Source organism: Lemur catta, chromosome 24 (genome assembly GCF_020740605.2).
Source record: "Lemur catta isolate mLemCat1 chromosome 24, mLemCat1.pri, whole genome shotgun sequence".
In the NCBI taxonomy this organism is placed as follows: domain Eukaryota; kingdom Metazoa; phylum Chordata; class Mammalia; order Primates; family Lemuridae; genus Lemur; species Lemur catta.
Window position 1 is genome coordinate 4,414,199 of NC_059151.1, and position 19,324 is coordinate 4,433,522.

The following is a 19,324-nucleotide window of genomic DNA, read 5'->3' on the forward strand; positions in this document are numbered from 1 at the left end:
CCTATTGTTGGTCATTTGATAATTTCCATTGCCACTGTGAACATGCTACCTTAGATATGATATATCCTCATGTAGTTGGAATGAAATCCTCCCCCCACTCCCATGGTGGACCTGATAGGAAAATGCGCAGTAAATTAACTAAGCTTAAAGTGAAGACCTTACTGAGAATTTTAAATGGGTTAGATGGTGACTGTTCGTTAGTATCTGGGTAAGGTAAATGTTGCTAATCTATAATAAGATCTAGACAAAACTCTTCAGACCTGGTTCATCTCATGTAGTGAAACTTTTTCAGAAAAATAAATTTTTTGGTGACATGAAACATCTTGGCTAAATGTTGACTGCATAATTAAGCTCAGAAGGAAGTCTTTCTGTCGGAAACGGTGGGCAAACTTTTTTGCCCTCAATTCAGTGTGCTTCACTATTTTTACTGATTGTCAGATATTTTGATTAGATTCCCCTTCACAGCAGGAGATAGAGGGGATTTTTGTCCAGAGTCAGTATAATCGTACGCTTTGTTCTGTTGACTCACCTTCAGCTTCTGATTGTTATTTTTTTCTAATGATGCATGTAAAAAATTGAAACTGTAGAGTATAATCACATTTTACCCTCAGGTAAAAACAGCGTGTATTTCTGTATCTGACATTTGTGCTAAAATACAGCACTAGTATTTGGTCCAGTTTTTAAGTGCCCTTTAATGGTTTTAAAAAAACAAAAGGCAGGCCTTAGTTTACATGCTCACGTCTGAAGATGGGTCCAGTGGATCCAGCCAGACGTAAGGGATACACTTGATTCTCCTTGGCTCTACCTGCTAACTTCCAGGCCCTACCTCAACCGTAACAGACTGCGAACATTTCAATAAAACCATTTCCAGGAGATTTACACGTTTCAAAAACAGACCCAGGCAGGTCAAATTGCACTTGGATTTTGACATGTCCGTTAGATTCAGTTGCAAGACAGTATGTATGTCCTACTCTTTCCTTTTCCTTCTTCCTTAGAGTAAACTGGAATGAGGGAAATGGTAGATAAATAAACCCTAGATTGTGAATTAGCAGCCAGTGCTATATTAAATTACACTCTTAATTAGAACTGAGAACAGGGGAAAGAATCATTTTCCGTTTGTTCTGTCGCTGTGAGAACAGGTATTGTGTGAGACGCACGGCAGTGGCAGTAGCAGGGAGAGCGTGTGTTGCATAGAATGTGCCGTAGCTGCCGGAGCGCTGGACTCACGGACTGACACAGCGCGCGTTGCTCCTCCGCTGAGAATCATGGAGTCGTGGATATGTTTCATGTCTCTAGTACAGAGAAAAAGTATTGTTTTAGATTTAACTTTTTCATTTTCTTTGCACTTAAAAATATGTGGGCTGTAAAATGACACCTCCCGGGCACTTGCCGCGGGAGTGACTCCAGCAGCAGGAGTGACTCCAGCAGCAGGAGCAGTAGTCATCATCGGTTTAGCTGGGGATCAGGAAGAGTTAGAAATCGGGGGTCTTTTCTCCAAGACATTCATCAATCTCCTTTTCCCTCAGGCCCTTTCTCTGGGAAAATTTTGTGTATACGTGTTTGTACATGTGTTTGTATATGGTGCAAATGCTGACGCGAAGTAGAGTTAGAGACTTTTTGTTTGTTTGTTTTGAGACAGAGTCTCACTGTGTCACCCTGGCTGGAGTGCAGTGACATCATCATAGCTCATGGCTGCCTCAAACTCCCAGGCTCATGCGATCCTCCCGCCTCAGCCTCCCAAGCAGCTGAGACTGTAGGCGTGTGCCACCACACCTGGCTAATTTTTCTATTTTTTGTAGAGACAGGGTCTCTCTCTTGTACAGGCTGGTCTGGAACTCCTGAGCTCAAGCTATCCTCCCGCCTCGGCCTCCCAGAGTGCTGGCATTATAGGCGTGAGCCACCACGCCCAGCCCCAGTTAGAGACATTTTTAACTTTAAAATGAATTTTGGCAGATAAGAATATTAAAACCTAAGAGCTATCCCTCTTCCCCCCCCAAGACACCGTCTTGCTCTGTTGCCTGGGCTAGAGTGCAGGGGTGTCGTCATAGCACACTGCAGCCTCAAACTCCTGGACCCAAGCCATCCTCCTCATTCGGCCTCCCAAGTAGCTCGGACTACAGGTGTGCGCCACCACAGCCGGCTAATGTTTTCTATTTCTTGTAGAGACAGGGTCTTGCTGTGTTGTCCAGCCTAAGCACTGTCCTTGACTGAGCTGAGGCCTCCTTCCTTGGACTCACTGAAGTGTTGAGACGATCACCACCTTCCTGTTCACTTAACGTGGCTCCTCGGCTAGCTGTTGCCGTGGGACAGCTGACTGGGGCACCTATTTTAATCTCTTTTGTCTCCATTTGTGCTAAATCTGTTATTTGAGTTTTACTAAGATAGTGATATTCTTCAATGTACAAACTTTCCATTGGGAACTTTTCACCCGAGGGTCACAACTAGTGTGTCATCGTCTGCAGTGTCTGTTTCCCCCATGTTTATCCCCAGGATTAAGTCAGGTTAACTCTTTGGTTTCGTTACGTCGTCCGAATGGCAAGTTCCTGATGCCCGGCAAGTGCAGGGTGCTTGCCTCTGCGACACAGGCACTACGCACGCTCACTCTTGCTGTGTGGTTACTAATCTTTTCTTTCTTGCTTTTCGCTTTCAGCAGACCTACTCCAATGAAGCCCATTGTGTTGAAGAGATTCTGAAGGTGAGTTCCTCGTGACTGTTCCTCATCTGGAGAAGGACTTAGGCAGGCAGACGTGTATCCATTTACTTTCACTTTCAAGAACAGTTGCCATTCCCAAACTCCTTTCAACAGTTGTTTCCTCCGCACACCTCCAAAAGCAAAATAAACCAGCCTAGTAACAAAGGTGGGGTGTCTTAGGACATAATGGAACTCTCTAACAGATTTTATTAATTAAATTGAAGTCTGCAAACTGCAAGGCATTTGAACTGGAGGTTTATGGCATCTCAGGTTTTCCTTGTTGTCCATAAAGACCCGGGAGAATTGCTCACTTCTCGGAGAGCAAAGCCCCTGCGTCAAGGTGGGGCCAGTGGTGACAGTGCTGGGCTCATACCTCCTGGTGTGTTGCAGGTGGTGCCCGCTGTGCACGGCCGCTGTTTCCGTGAGACCATGAAACTTCAGAGGAATTAAAGAAAAAAAATCACTGGGAAGTAAATGGGCATCTTTAGACCTAACCTTAGAGGGTTCTTTTTTGCTTTTGTTTATTGGGATTGTGCTGTGAACATTTGTGTTTCTTCTACAAATATCTCATAGGCTGTGTTACCTATTGGTTCAGTTTTTGTTGTGTTAAGGATGACAAATTCCTTCTAGAATTCAATTCCAGGAAAAAAAATGTAAATTCTCCCCAGGAACTGACATGCTTTCTGTCAGAGGAGAATTAGATAAATTATCATGTTTCCCATTTTGGCTGTAATTTCTAGGAAATCTAGAGCTTAATTTTAATGCTCAGATACAGTAATACCTGAGGGTTTTAAGTATTTCTTATCCTTCCTCTCTGGTTTTCAATTTATTTGCTTCTAGGTCAATTTTGAATGATATTCTTGCTGTCTTTGACTATAAGATTTCTGATTTTCTTTTTATTTTTTTAATTAGTAGGAGAGATATATTTGACACGTGTGCCTAGTAGTTTGAATCTCTACTGCTCATGCTTTCTCTCTATGCATCTACCCAATTTTTTCTTTAAAAAAGGTTTCATTGTGAAGCATTAAGTGATGGTTGTGCTGAAACCACTAATTCAGCATATTGGTCACCTCCTCACTTGTGAAATTTTTGACCAAAGTAGTATCTAGGCTGGGAGCTGTGGCTCATACCTGTAATCCTAGTGTTTTGGGGGCCGAGGCGGGAAGATCGCATGAGGCTAGGAGTTTGGAGACTAGCCGGAGCAACATAGTGAGACCCCATCTCTACAAAAAATAGAAAAATGAGTCAGGTGTGTCCCAGCTACTCAGGAGAATGAGGCCGTAGGATCACTTGAGCTCCCAGGAGTTTGAGGTTTTAGTGAGCCGTGATCATGCCACTGAGCTCTACCTAAGCAAAAGAGTTGAGACCCTGTCTCAAGGGGAAAAAAAAAAAAAAATGTCTAACCAGATGTTCGGAAAACAGATCTGTCATTTTTGTTTTATAATCTTTTGTCCTGTCTTTTGTAGTTTAGGGCTTTCTTAGAAAGAAATACCTCTAAAAAACCATACTTTCAACTGCTAAAAGTGAGAAATTTTTGTCAACTATCAAGGTTAATAATTAATAGTAAGTTACCTTGATCAAGTTTTCCTGTCGTCTTTTCCATGTCTGTTTCTGAAGTTCTTTGGTATGGTGAGTCATAAAAATAACAAATGACTTAATTATAAAATGCAGTCTTAGAATTTTCTCTGAAATTGTTATTCATTCTGTAGTTATTTCAAACGTAAGTGTGACGTTGTAGATTTGTTGTCTTATGGATATGTCAGATGCTTCTCTTAGATTTTGATGTAAAGACATGTCACATCCTTTATTTAGGAATGATGGTATTTTAGCATTAGGCAAGCATTTTTAATTTAATGAACCTCTCCATCCTCCCCTCTCACCTAATCTCACTTGAATGAGTTCTTGCTTTACCTAAGTGGTGCTTTTGAATAATGGTTAATGCAAACAAAGGATGGATATTTTCATTTGGAAATCACAAATTGGGAAAGCAAACGGAAGTATGTTTAAGATTGAAGAGGCCGCACGCTTTTCCACAGTGGAAACTGAGTCTGCTCCCTTCTCTGTGTGTGGCCTCCATTAAGTTGTGTGTTCTTCCTGGGCTTTGGCTTCCTCCTTGGTAAAATGAAGGCCCTGGGCTAGCGGGTGATGTCTGGGGTCCCCCCCCAGCTCTTGCTGTCCGAGACTGAACCAGATAATTGCCTCTGCCCTGTGGTCCCGTCCTTATCTTGTACCTGCAATTTATTAAGATTGCCAGGAATCCAAACACAGATCTTTCTGACGGGTGATAAAGGTAGTAAATGGTTTCCTAACAGAGAAAATCAGTCATAGACGATACTGTCTGGTTCTCTGGGGGCAGTATCTAGGGTGGAAGTGTCTTAATGAAGGGGAAGGAGTAGCCCCTGGCTGCACAGGCTGATGGGGTCAGGACAGAGCAGGCAGGCATTGCTGGCAGCCAGGAAATGGCCATGTACCAGGGTCCAGAAAGGGCAGCGCGCCCTCAGTGGGCGTCTGGAGACACCCCGGGTTTTCTCCTTTAGTGGCCCCGTCTCTTGGGGAATTGATGTAGCACCAGGGGACGTTACCCCAGTGCCATGCTTCCATGATGCTAGTATGACGAGCAGTGGCACTATTACTTGTATGTTCGTTCATTCATTTATTGAACAAATATTCATTAAGCCTCCAAAGACTTTTCTAGGCACTGGGATGTCACAGTGAAGAAGACAGAGTCTTTGCTGTCACGGAGGGGTCATGGGGAGATCATTGTGTAGCCGTTCCTCTCTCCGGTGTAGTGTCGGTACTGATGGATTCTGTGAAGGATGGAACAGCCCCGTGAACACGGGACTGAGAGGGAAGACTCGGTCGAAAATCTTGAGGTGGGGACAAATTGGTGTGTCAGAGGAAGAGCTAGAACTAGACTGTGTGTCCAGAGCAACATGAGCCTGGAAGGGGACAGGACTAGGGCAAGTGCCACGGGACTTGGCTCACTGGTAGGTCCTCGTTACGGCAGGGAGCAAAATTATGGCCTTGTGAGTCTTTCTGGGCAACCTCCTCTCCGTAGTAATGGCCCCAATTCTCCTGTGGCCTAAGTCCCTCCGGTAAGCTAGGCATTTAGGAAAGTATATAAATTCTTTCAGACTACCAGGGAACCACTTAGGGTCTGAAAGAATTTATGTACTTTCCAACTGCCTGATCTAATAGCTGGGGCAGCCTTAGACACTGGAGCACAATGGAGGCTGTTTGGGAATAATTGGTGACTAAAAGTCATAGATGCCATTGAGATCCTAAAGAAATGATTGGAAAACATAAGGGTGACGTTTTCAAAGACCTTCTCAATTATTATGTCTGTATAGCTAGCATTATAATGGTTCTGTACCTCAAGGTATTGTCAAATAAATAAAACAGCAGGGAGCTCACTTTGCAGTGTTGAATTCTTTTAAAACTAGACTTTTAATTAAAAGTTATAATGCTTTTAATTTATTAAGTGCCTTTTGTGCACCACGCATTCAAGCACTTTGCAGAAACTACTCTTACAACACTTTGAAAAATAAGTGGTCTTAGTCGACCTCGTGGAACCGAGGCTCAGTTCAGACAACTTACCGAGGCTGACGAGGCTGGTGAGGGTCGGAGTCGGGATTCCAGTCCGGGTCTCTTGACTCAGAGCCGTTCCTCTCTCCGGTATATTTTAGCACAGAACTCCCAGTGCGTCCCGAATAGAGCAGAAAGCCAGACAGTAGACAAGGACATGATTTCACTTTTAACAAAAATTACTCAAGAGAACCAGCATCAGTTATGTTGCTTGTCACCGTGCAAAGTCACTTATGTCTGTCCTGGGGCTATAGTCACTGACACAGTAGCAGAGGAGAAGGGGAGCCGTGCACAGAGGTTGGAAGTGGCAGTGCTTGCTAGAGCGCGGATCAAGTGGCATTTCTGTGGAAGTTAGAGGGGTCAGCCAGCGCTCTGGAAGCAATGAAGCGTTAGGATGCTAACGTCTTAGCAGGGGAGGTGCTACAGTGGGCTCTTGGGGGCGCTGGCGGGGCTGGCAGAGTTGCCTGTGGATTACTAAGCCCGTTTGCTGGGCAGGTCTGACACATGTGGGAAGGGACTTTCTCTCTTTGAGAAGACAAAGGGGCTCATCACCTGTGCCCTGCTCAGGCTTCGGCTTCCTAGACGACCTTGACGCAGACATTTATTTTTCTCATCAGTAAAATGTTGAGAGGTTGGACTTGATGATTCCCAGCACTGTTCTAGCTCTTGAAAAAAGTGTGTGTGTGTGTGTGTGTGTGTGTGTATTTCGCGTGTGTATTTGTGATTCAACATATCTTTTATCTGACTGTGTTTCCCCCAAGTTATTTACTTTTTTTTTTAGCAAAGCAAAATAAAATTCGTGAATGTACTTAGGAGAAAAGAATTCATGTCCAGATAAATGTTACTTTGTAAGTTTTAGAAATCTTGCCTTCACCTAAGAAAATAGTGAAAATTAAACTTCTCTTAATAGGAAAAAAAAAAAGGTAATTTTTTTAAGGCCCTCTCCTCCAAAAGTTCTTATGTGCTAATAGAGTGTATCAGGGAAGGGTCAAATCCATTAAAACTCTCCCAAGTGGAACGAGTGACCTGAATTACTTGTTTGCTTAAGTCAAACAGGAAAGTTCTTCTTCCTTTGAACTGAAATAATTCCAGGAAATGCAATAAAGAAGCTGAGGGAAAAAGAAAGCATTGAGCAGGGACAGCTTTTCCAGCCCAGCCTGTGGCCTGCAGTCTTCACGGCCACACACCTCTGGCAGGGCCTGTGACAGCTTCTGTCCTTGATGATACTCAGGGTGTTAAATCCCTTCACCTCTACACTCTGGGTTTTCCTCTGCAAACTGATTTTTTTTTTCCCCCAGTTTTGTAAGTTAGAGATCTTCAGTATTTGAACATAGCCTTATTAAAGTAGGAATGTTTTAAAAAGTAAATGAAATCACTGTAAAGGTTACACTTTTCATTTGCCATCAATCCACGCCACGTTAAATTCAGAATGTTAAGTAACAATGAATGTTCTATTTGTAATTTACTTTTTCTTCCCCTCCCAAATCTCTTTCCAGGAAATGACCCATTCATGGCCGCCTCCCCTGACAGCAATACACACGCCTAGTACAGCAGAGCCGTCCAAATTTCCTTTCCCCGCAAAGGTAATTCATTAAAAATGTAGCAGGTACCGCATCCACCGCAGCAAACAGTCGGAGGTGTTGCCGTGAGCCAGGTGGATAAAGTATTACTTTTCAAAGTCGAAATCTTTGGAGGTTAGCTTAAAATTATAATTAACTTAGCTTCTGTAGTGCTTCATAATGCCCTCAAACACTTGATTCTCCAACTTTATGTGAGTAAGAACATCTTAGATTTGTATAGGGCTTTACAGCTCATTAAAGCATTCAGGACCTTCCGGCACATTTTCTCCTGTGAGGGTCCTGGCTTTAGAGATGGGAAAACAGAGATACGGAGAAATGTCTGATTCCTAGCTCAGAATTTAGGTCTATGCATACACATACATACGTACATGCATCTTACATGCTCTCACGCCCTAGGTTTTCTTAAAGTTTAATGTGATCAGCTACACTAATGCAGGTTTAATAACAAGTGAATGAACTGCTGACTTGTGTGTTTCATTACAGTATTTGCAAACAATGTATTAAAATACTGTCATTTTTCATTTTTTGTGGTTTATGCTTTTGAATACCCTTCAGAGTGTAGAAATAACATATTGAGATCTGTACTCTGTTGAGCTTGGTATGAATACACATTGCTTAATACATATATTGAAAACTATTTGTAGCTGTTACTGTCTAAGATACTGTCTTCAAAAGAACGTACATCTATAGAAACCCAAATTTTCCATAAGTTAGATATTTTACCTATTTTCTAATCATAGTCTTTTTAAAAAGGTGATTCATTACTACTGGTTTTAAAGTAAAGCATTGAACTCTAAAAATATTTTTGCTCAACACCAAAGGACAAATAAACGCTAGGAAAGAACAGAAGCAATAAAAGCTGTTTTATGTAGGAAAAAAAATAGATTTATCAATGTTTGCAACCTATGCATCAAAAAAATGAGATTGATTGAATATGGAGGGTTGGATAGCTATAGGGGTCATGGCAGGAAGTTTAATTATAGGGTCTGTGTGGTGGGTTGTGTGGATATTCTCTGCACTGTTTCCATTTTGCTATGTATCTGAAAGTTTTGTAAGACTATCCTTTCAATATTAAAAGCTCTACTGTTTTGCCCTTAGATTTATAGATTATATATTTTAATAACTAGAGATTTTTCATTTTCTTTCTAGGATTCTCAGCACATCAGTTCTGCAACCCAAAACCAAAGTAAGTAAATATCTGTTTATTGCATTGGAAAACAAAGTATCATTTTTACTATTTTTATATAAAAACATTAATACACAGTGCCCCAGCAGAGATGTGGCCTTCCTATGTTGAATGAAGCAGCCACTTGCACGACTGCCAACTCAAGGCTGAAAAAGAACCTTTAATCCATTCAGCTATTCGAGTTCCCCCCTTTTGCAAGATGCACTGGGAAGGTCTGTCTGGGCCAGGGATGGGTCACCTTCTTGCCCTGCGAAGCAGCATGGGCTGGTTCCTCATCGCTGTCTTGAGCCGGTGCTGGGCCCTGGCCAGTGTCCTGTAGGTTGTGGCTCACTAGCTCCTTACCCCAGGGTCTTTTATGGTCCTGCCACTTTGTCTCGGGGTCCACGGAACCTTGTTTCTCTTTGTGAGGACGTGGCCTCCATGCGTCCTCTTACTCCTCGCCCCCAACTAGAGGGGTCTAATGGGATGTTGGACAAAGAGCGGGTGGGGTATGGATGGATACAGTTTTCAGTGAAAAGCAGAGTACGACACACATTTCTCAAAGTACACCCAGCAAGAGAGCTCTGATTTCTTCAACGCTGTCCTTGTGGAATTGGCACGTAGGTTTTGGAGTCTGGAGAGGGCAGGTGTAGGGACTTGACTTGGATGCCTCACTGTTTATGTCCACATTTGCAAAAGGGGGTATCTAAGGCTGACTGGAACCTGTGGCACTCAGAGCCAGTCACGATGGTCGTGGGGCAGTCCCTGTGCATGGTCGAAAGAGTGACTTTTGCCCCTGTAATTTGTAGTTTTGGTCCTAGCTTTCTAGGCAGAAGGGGAGGCAATTAGACAATATCATATAACATCACTTCTCAGCCTTTTGGCTAAGATCAAGTGAAAATATCATATAAGAGCTGCTGCCACCGTGAGGATAAAGCGATTCACTGCAAATACGCGAGGCTCTCCACCCGGCACTTGTGGGAAATACCACTCACCGCTGCCCGGAGGGTACCCGTATTCCCTTCCCACGTGCAGGTCTGTTTCAGGTTCCTGTTACTTCCTGTCTAGACGAGCACAGCTGCCCCCCAGCTGCTTTGCTGCCTCCACACTTAAAATGTCCTGCTGCCTTCTGGGTTATGCCAGGTGGCACCACCCGGTCACTCTTCCTGAGGAACCACTGTGTCATGTCCCTGTTTAGGTCATTGACGGTGTCTCATTGCCCAACAAGTCATAACTTCCTGTCCTGGCATTCAGAGTCCGCTAAAATCTGACTTCCACCTGTCTTCCCGTGCTGTGCACCCCAGCTTTGCGATTTCCACGTCTGGGGCCCCAGAATCTCTCCGATCCTTCGTGATACATTTCATTTCTTTCTTTCTCCGATTTGCCACTTTTGGTCATTACCAACAGAGTGACCATTCTCTGTATTCCCAGGACAGTTAATTGATGCGATTGATTTCTGTGCTTAATCTCATACCGCCTGGGATTGCAGGTATTTGTGGGCCGGTTTCGTGTCCCTTGGTCAACTGTAAACTCAATGAGGACAGGACCCAATGCGTCAAACATATTGGTGTCTACCGTGCAGCCTGTAAACAGCTGTGGAGTGAATGAATTGGGGGGTGGGGTGCTAACGGAGGGCCAGGAGGGGCATAGTCAGCCAGGAACAGAGGCTGCGACAAGGGAGTGATAGCAAATCACTGATATGCACTAAAGTGGAGGGGCTGAGAGCAGCCCTGTCACAGTGCTTCCTCAAGTCTCCTCAGCTGTCCTCAAAGACAGAAAAGTCTCCCAACAATTAGGAAAGTTGCTGGCAATGACGGTGGTGCTGCCGCAAGCAATGCTTTTCAGTGTTTTTTGGTCTATTCAAGAGTTTCTGGATTCTGAGCAAGCATTCTCTCTAGAAGTGACATGCGTGTTACAGTGGTGAGATTATGCCAAGTGCAGTGTCTTAGCACTCTGGTTGACAGAATTTATACTAAGTGGAGGGAGGGATAAAAAACTTATAACTAATGATCTCATAAATACGTCACTGAGCTGCTCTGATGATGTTTCCCTTCCCCACAGAACAATATGATACATCTTCCAAAACCCACCCCAATTCTCAGCAAGGAACATCGTAAGTAAACTGCTTTTGTTTAAAGTTTGTGGTTGACATTGTAATTTCCCATGTAAGTTCATTGCTTTGATTTTTTTTTTCCAGCTCTCAAGTAATATTCATAAAACACTGTTGCATTGTAAAGGGAAGAAATGACCCACATTAATGTTTATATTCTGTTCTCCTATCAAAGGTTTATACACTCTAGGGAGAGTTTGCTAAGGGGTTTTAGGAAAAGAAAGATTTTTGAGCCATTATTTACATATTAACTGTGGAAAATAAAAAGCTTTGGCTTTTAAAATTTGTGTTAAATAACTTTAGCTTTTGGAAACAAGTTTTGGGGGATGTGCACAATTTAAGATTTTCTGCCACTTTTTTGGCCTAATTTTACTAATAAGGAGCTATTCCTGTTGCCTGGCTATTCTTTGTTAAGTCCAGATATATTTTGGGTTTTTGGAACCTTTTAAACTGCATATGGAAGATTTTTAACTCAGCATTTTAACTCACCTAGTCATTTCTCAATAGCATTGAACTGTTATTTCTTCTTTGGTGCAGCTAGAGGTGGTTAGTGGGGACTGAGTGAGGAGGCCGTTAATCCATCACGGGCGCTCTGAGTTGCTAGTCTCAGGGTTTCAGGTGGTTCTGGAGTTCAGGCTCCAGCTTGCTTCTATTTTTAGACGGTGTTTGCTCCATGTACTTTGGAAGGCAGGGATTGCCGTGGATTATTTTAAAAACTGTGTAGCTGAGCTGAAGAGGTTATTTGATCTGCTTGCTGTGAGTGAACATGGGGCCGGGTTATGTCACCGTTTCCCAAGTGCCAGCCCCTTGGTGCCATTTGTTTTCATTTCACCATAGCAAACGAGGGGAAAAGAACAAAATAATGAGCTTTTTTTAAAAGATAAGTTTATTATAGTTTGAAGGAGAGGGTTGTTTGCATGTGGTAAGAATGTATTTTATTTGTGATCCCGGTACATGGGGAGATTTTGGTTGTTTGTAATGTCCTTTGCTAGGAAAATAAGTAACCCTTGTCGGTTATCCCTCCCTTTTTCTTTTTCACGTTTTTGTTGTTGGAAATTGTACTGGCCCCCAAATTCTAGGGGTCTAGAATCACTGGCTGAGATTACATTTAAGGAAGGATGAGGGTTGTTAAACCAGTTGGTGGCCACTAGGGAAGAGAGGCCACAGATCAAGGACCAGGGACCGTAAAAATCTGTGGCAGCTCGGAAGGCCGCACACCGGTTCTGCTTTGTCACGCACGGTTGGTAGCCAAGCCCTGTTGGCCATAAAAGGCCCTGGCCATTGTCTTTAGAGCAGCCAGGAAGGGGGGACTGAAGCTGGGAGAAGCGGGCATCTCTCTTGGCAGCGGCAGCAGAGGGGAGGGGCAGCAGCTGTGTCCCTGGCCTGGGGGTGCAGGAAGAGACGCAGGTCGTGTCTCAGCCGCAGCCTCAGGCCACGCAGGCAAAAGCCACACCCTCCCACTCCAGTCCCCACCAGCTCTCGGGCCTGGTAGGGACTTGGGCCATTCCCAGGATGGCTCTGCTCATCAGTGACAATAGTGCATTAAGCCACTGAAATCACAGGTGCCTGACAGTGGATAACAAGTATACTTAGATCGTGCGACATGTAGTGTTTTCTTTATGAAGATTATTAATTTGCTGTACATACAATTATCCGGGAAAGAATATTTGTGGTGATTTTGATAGACTTTGGGAAGGGGTGACAGTAGGCCCTTGCAGAGGCAGGGTGGAGAGGGAAGAGCAACGCAGGAGAGAACGTGAGCTTGAGGCTGCGTAGACAGCGAGGCGGGAGTGGACTTGGCGGGGTGTGGCCGTGGGGTTGGTAAGTGCCAAGATGAAACGTACCTCAGGGAAAAAGGAATCACTTTTATGAACTTACTTTTAATGGAGATTGGATGGAAGTGGTGTCCCAATTAATTTGCAGAGTGCAATCATTGTTTCAGACGTAGCGTGGCAAATCACTTAGTGCTCGCGAGTTAATTGGATCTGGCCTCCGCGTTACGGTGCTTTGATGCGCAGTTAAGCTGTTTGGCACACGGAGCGCGAGGGAGATCGTCTAATGTACTTCAGATGTCAGAAAAATTGTTAATTACAGGGTCGTTTATACTTTGGCTTAAAAAAAATCAATCTAGGTCTTAATGCTTTTTCTTTCAGAGTTACTAGCACCTAGGAATCCTCAGAAAAGTGGGGTAGGGCATATAAAAGGGGCGTAGCAACAAACAGCAAGCTTGTCGTGGTCTGTGGACTCCTACAGATGTCTAGACTTGGCCGGGGGGTAGCAAGGTGGTAGAGGGGTGTGTTACTTTTGATATAGTTCTCTGTAGTTTGTGCTCTCATTATTTCTCAAATAATGAATTCCTTCTGCAAGACTCTGCAGGTAACTGATTAGCTAGGGTGTTAGTACAGTTGGCTCCTGACTTTAGGAGAGGTTGTGTTTGTTTAAGGGCTCTTGGCTTTGGAGTCCTCTTCCTTTCCAAGGCTTAGATCTGTGGCGTTCTCAGGGCAAAGTACAGAGTATTTCCTTTTTTCCATAGTTCCTGTGCCCTTTGCGTCAGTGTGCACGGACGGTTCTCCTGGGCGGCCACATGCAGTTTACTGGTGGCAGTGCGTGTGTCAGCCTCTCGGACGGGGCAGTGTGTTCGTGTATTAGAAACTATGGAACAGTTTCTGTTTGTTATTGTAGCTGGCTTCTCTCTTCCCCATCCCCCAATTGCTGAGTTTTTATTATAAGAAGGTGCCCTCCTTTTTCTTGTTGTCATCTCTGGTATCAACACGTACATTGTCAACACATACTTAGAATGAGAGAAATCAGCCATTGTAGCAATTTGAAATTTTTATTACTTATATAGAAAGTTTGTTTTGAAATGAGGGCAATAACTGGATGTGACTGGGATTGTCCCTGGAGCTGGACAAGAAGGAACAGTGCCAAGGTAACAGAGGCTGGGATGACTCTGATGCCTTTTCACGTGGACCTGAGTTTTCAGCTTTTAGTGAACACTTATTGGTTTTTAAATATCTTTGTAAAGAACTAAGGAAGTCCCATCAGTTTCTTGTAATATAAAATCATCACATGAGGACAAAAGTTGTGTCCCCTGCAGTGTCCTAGAATTAAGTCCGAAGACAGTTTACTTCTGCCAGTTAATGTAAATCAAATTTAGCCTAAGGAAATTAATTTTTGCTCTTATTTTTAAATGTTAGCTTATACTATTTGAAGGTGTTTTACCTGGACCCTTTATTGCAGTGGCAGCTCTGACTTAAAGCGCTATTTGCTGATAAATATTATGGAAGAAGAAGTAGAAATCAGCCCCGTGTGTAAAGCTTATAAATTATTTGTCATTGAAGTCAGATTACTGTCCTTTATTCACAGTTCTTCTTCAGAAAACAAGGGACAAACATTTATGCTGGTCATTTATACGTCTGTAGATGATCTCCATCAAAATTTTCAGCATCATGGAACATTTTCAATAATAATTCTCAATATTTCAGTACCTGGCATTGCTGGAAAAGTATATATTTTCACTCTGGACTTAGTCAACCAAGTAATTGAGAATCTAGGGTTGTAGCTGTGCATACTTATTTTAGTAACCTAGATCTCTTAGTTTCAGGAGGAGAGGTAAGGATGTAAAATGAAGGAAAATAAGGAACATTGAGGGTTTTTATTTTATTTTAAAGGAAGTTAATGTTAGCAGTGCTAAGGAGAAATGGGAATTTCTAAGATTGAATATCGAAGAATTTCCATTCTTAGGTGAAAGCAAACAGAATCATTCTGTGTAAAGTCCAAAACTCTGCTTATCTCAGAATTTTAAATGTTTAAAATACTGTGAAAGTACTGGAGGATTGCCCTCTCTAAAGTATTCTCCTTGGAGCTATTCTTACTTGGATAATGCAGCCATTGCTTGAAATGCTTTGGGAGCTCCCATTTAGAATAGTATATATATATATACTGTCATATTAGATCTTAAACCAGAGGTCGAATAAAAGGGACAAAAAGAATAAATTTTTTAAATGCCTGTTATGGAATAAGTCTTAAGTAAATGCATTCTGCAAAAGAAAAATTATTCTCATTATTCTGTAACACACTTTTGACCCAAATTATATAAATATTTTCTGGGCTTGGCTCCAGGTGACTTGGCGATATTTCCAATAATTGCCTCCGTCCATTCAGTGCGTAGTTATCGAACACATGCCGTGTGCCCGGTGCTGCTTTAGGGACCTGGAGAAACCGTGGTTGGTAAGACAAAGCCCTTGTTTTCCACGGTTTGTAACAAAATGGAGGTGGCCTATGACACGGAACAAGGTGATGGGATAGTGCCAGGGTTGGGGCAGGAGTTGTTTTTTGGGGGGTGGTGACACTTCAGGGAGGGAGATCAGGAAAGGTATCGCAGAGCTGGTGACATTCGATGACGAGAGGAAGGCACAGACTGCTTGTTACCTTGAAAGGGGGCGTGGTCGGTAGGTCCACCACAGACTCCAAAACCTCAGGGGATAATTTTTTTGCAAGTGACTACTTCGCAGGAGTTCATTTGTATACACAAAACCTGCTTTTAAGGGTGCCCTGGGGGTCCGTCTGACTGTCATTTTTAATCGTAACTGCTAATTCACTGTCAGTGACCCTAGACTCATTTAAACATAGATTGTGAAGATGTAATAAAATGTTTTAATTCACTAAGAATCTGTTAGCCTTAAGGGCAGTTTGTACATTTCATCTGGGATGCTGGGCTATGAAACCAACAAGGCGTGGTCAGCTTTCACAAGAATATTCACCTCCCTTCCCCCCCACCCCCCCCAGAGTCCTCCAAGACCCTCCATAACTTACCTCTCCCCTCCCCCTCCCCCCATACCCAGGTTCATTTTCCACTCTGGCTCGTGGCCTCCTTGCCATTTCTGATGCCCTGATTCCTCCCCGTGGTACTTGCACTGTGCACCCCCCTCCTGTCAGGCCTCTTCTTGGAGGTGTCGGGGAGGTTTTGCCTTCCTACCCTGTGCAAAAGAGCCACCCACGGCCACCCTTTCTCTTTTATTCTTGTTCCCCTCCATAGGCTCTTGTTACTCATGAGAAAGTATATAGTTTAGTTGTTCCCTCCTTTAGGGTGTACATGCCACAAGAGCAGGCTTCTTTTTTGTTTGTTTGTTTAGAGTCATAGCCATGGGGTTTAGAGTAGTGCCACACGTAGTAAGTGCTCAGAATAAATGCGGAAGAAAAGATACGTGTAAACGATTGAATACCTATGAGCAATGTTTAATAGGTATGATTTTAAGTAATACTTTCTAGACTTTGTTTCTAGTTGAAAGTGTATCACTCTTGTACTAGTATCTTATTTGTCATACGTATCGATTTAATCTTACTGGTTTAATTTCACATTTTCCCTCATTTACACTCTTGTGATTTTTGTCATTTGCTTATTTGACCTCAGATGATCTTCACTTTATGGAGTTTAATCTTTCTACCTCTGGCAACAATTTTTACCGTATCAACCATTAAGCTTTTTGACTAGAGTTAATTATGTACTGAGTCAATTTTTTCTCTATCTTGTTAGCTCATAATCTCCTATAGACAATCTGCATGAATTTGAATTCTGCCTTCTAACGACTATCGCCATTTGGAAAGTTTCCGTTATATGTTGCGTCACAACTGCTTAAGATGAGCTTTTTCACTGTATGTGGAGCCCTCTTCGTGGTCTGTAACCTCCTTGTCTCTTACAAGGGATTTGCAGTCCTTATTTCTGCCCTGTAATCAAGAATGGAATCAAACCTTGATTCAATTTAAAATATTGGGGATTCTGGATCTGCTTTGGAGCCCAGCCTGTCTCCTACCCCGTGCTTGATTGCTCATTCTATTCCCAAATTAATTTTAAGTTTGTGAGATTGTATATGCTTATATATTCTCACATGCTTGTTGGGAGTTCCTGAAAAGTGTTACTTTTCTTTCCATCGTAAGCACACCTGATGCCATGGTTATGACTTATTAGTTGTAGGTAATTACTGTGAGCTTGCCTTGATGTGCACTTTCTCAAATAAGACAATTGTAAGAAATATTAAGCCAAGAAATAAGGATATTTAAATACTTTTTGGGTTCTGAATTGAGATGTTGCAGAATAGTGGCAGCAAAATCTTTGGGCAAGCCCCCTCCTAAGAAATGGAAAAGAAATAAAGGCTTTGTGTGTCTTCACCCAGTAACAGTTGGACTGGCTCACCGGACTGTGCCTGCCAGAACCTGACACGGCTCTCTAAGCTTGGCTAGAACAGCTGCCTGGAAAATGCATTTGTACAACGGGTTTTGAGAATTGTTCATAACCTTTGAGTAAGAAGTTTACCTAACCAATAACTTAAAAGGTCGTTAAACCTACATGATCATTCAAAGAATTGCTTTACCTGAGCAGTTTGGCTTCTTTCGAACGGAGTCAGAGTAGGGCCACACAGTGCCGTGTGCTTTGAAATAACTGCCTGGCCTTGGAGTTTGGAAAGGAAATTAGTTATTTAACCAGTTACAGTATGTAAGGTTTAAAGTTAATTTATTTTCATAAGGGAAAAACAATACATCCACTTTATTCCAACAGGATAGTTCCTGTGTTAAGTCAAGCTCTCTCTTTTGGTGGGTTCTGGCACTGACATTTAATTCCTTTAGTTAGGTTTTCTAACCATTGTGTCACGTATTGGCCAGAACAAGGGGATCTTGTATAGAAGGGGAGCAGATTTTGCATCCTGGCTCCAGCATGTGCGAGCTTCGGGGTCTTAGGCATGTTAGCTGGGTATTTTCCTCGTCGTCAGAGCGTGAGGGGTGGTCACCACGCGGGGCTGTGAGTGTGGACAGTGCCTGTCACGGTCTGATCACATGGTGGACACAGCACGTGACCCTGTGACCTACTCAGCAGAGGGTGCCGTTCATCCTGCTCTTTGAGGGTGCAGGCCAAGTTCGCACAGAGAGAATAGGAAGGTGAAGATGGCTTGATCCTGACTCAGGAAAGTTCACAGTTGAGAAGGAGGAAACACATCCCTTGGGCCCCATCCTCCTGACCTAGGTCTCGTCGTTGTGAATGAGGCTGGGTCCAAGAGGTTTTGATTCTCTCTTAGTGAGTGCAGAGGTGCTTACCCAGGTGTGCTGCAGTTCACCGCCTCTGTCTTCATACCGTGTAACATGTGCCTGGCCTCAAATATACTTGTCGGTGAAACAGACTTTAGCGGATGATTCCCTTAACATTTTTCCTTATTGCTAAAAATCCTTCACCTGTCCTCAAGCTATATTTTCCTCAACTATATAGATACTTTTAAGAAAAAAAAACCACAGTGACCACAATGGTATTCATGATTAATTTTCTATCTTAGCAGGACTTAGTTATGACTTTTACAAAAGTGAAACTTTTTTTTTTTTAAACTATAGGGGTAACACATGTTTATCAAAAACTTCAGAAAATATTTTTTTCCTCACTGCCACTCCCTCCTTCTCTACTAACAGCATGCTGGTTTATGTTGAGCCACCCACTTCGGAAGCCATGGTTTCTGGAAGATTCTGTGGTTACTGTTGGCTAGGTCAGCAGACACTGACAATACACCTATGTCTGCTGATTCTCATGTGAGATACACTCATACATTCTGACTAATTGAAATAGTGTGTAAACCCCAAGTACATCCTACATGGGGGATAGGTTTGGTTTGATTATACTGGTTTGTCATTTCTGAGTGTTTCTTTGGAGATAGAGTTCACAGTTCCTTCAGAGGTCACGTTCTTTGCTCAAAGTCTCAAATAGGTTTTGTACCTGCAGGCTTGTTTTGTTACTGTGTACATAATTCTCTGAAGGGGAAATTTTCAGAATCTGGGATGGCATTTTCATGGTACCTGTTATTCCCAAAGAGCAAGTAGAACTAAAAAGTCAGAACTTTCTCTAACTTTCTCACTTTAGGAGAGTATATTCACCGAAGTTAGATAGATATTCAGTAGCAAGGAGAAGAAGTTGTGGGATTTTTAATCGTATGCTTGCAACAGGAAGCATGGTTGGATTACATGATCATTGATGGACAGGAAATTAAGACAAATCAATTTTATTCAAAACAAACCCAGTAACTAAGAAACAAAGAGGTCCATTTACTATAGTTCTGTTGGTGGTGATTAATAGTGAACACACTTTGCCAGGTCTTTTTTTCTGGTTGTATTATACCTAACATTTATTGCAAAGATATATCTTTTATCTCTTGCTT

At 42.8% G+C, this 19,324-nt stretch overlaps 1 protein-coding gene across 4 annotated transcripts in view; it reads left to right on the forward strand.

Annotated features, from left to right (window-relative positions):
* Positions 1-19,324, forward strand: part of AFF1 (AF4/FMR2 family member 1) — a 162,088-nt gene that overhangs the window by 118,725 nt on the left and 24,039 nt on the right. For 3 of the 4 annotated variants that reach the window (XM_045536784.1, XM_045536785.1, XM_045536787.1), the window contains 4 exons: positions 2,651-2,695; positions 7,774-7,860; positions 9,007-9,043; positions 11,084-11,135. In XM_045536784.1, coding sequence (XP_045392740.1) covers positions 2,651-2,695; positions 7,774-7,860; positions 9,007-9,043; positions 11,084-11,135 — 221 coding nt within the window. The remainder of the gene's footprint in view (positions 1-2,650; positions 2,696-7,773; positions 7,861-9,006; positions 9,044-11,083; positions 11,136-19,324) is intronic. The other variant, XM_045536786.1, reaches the window with a different exon arrangement.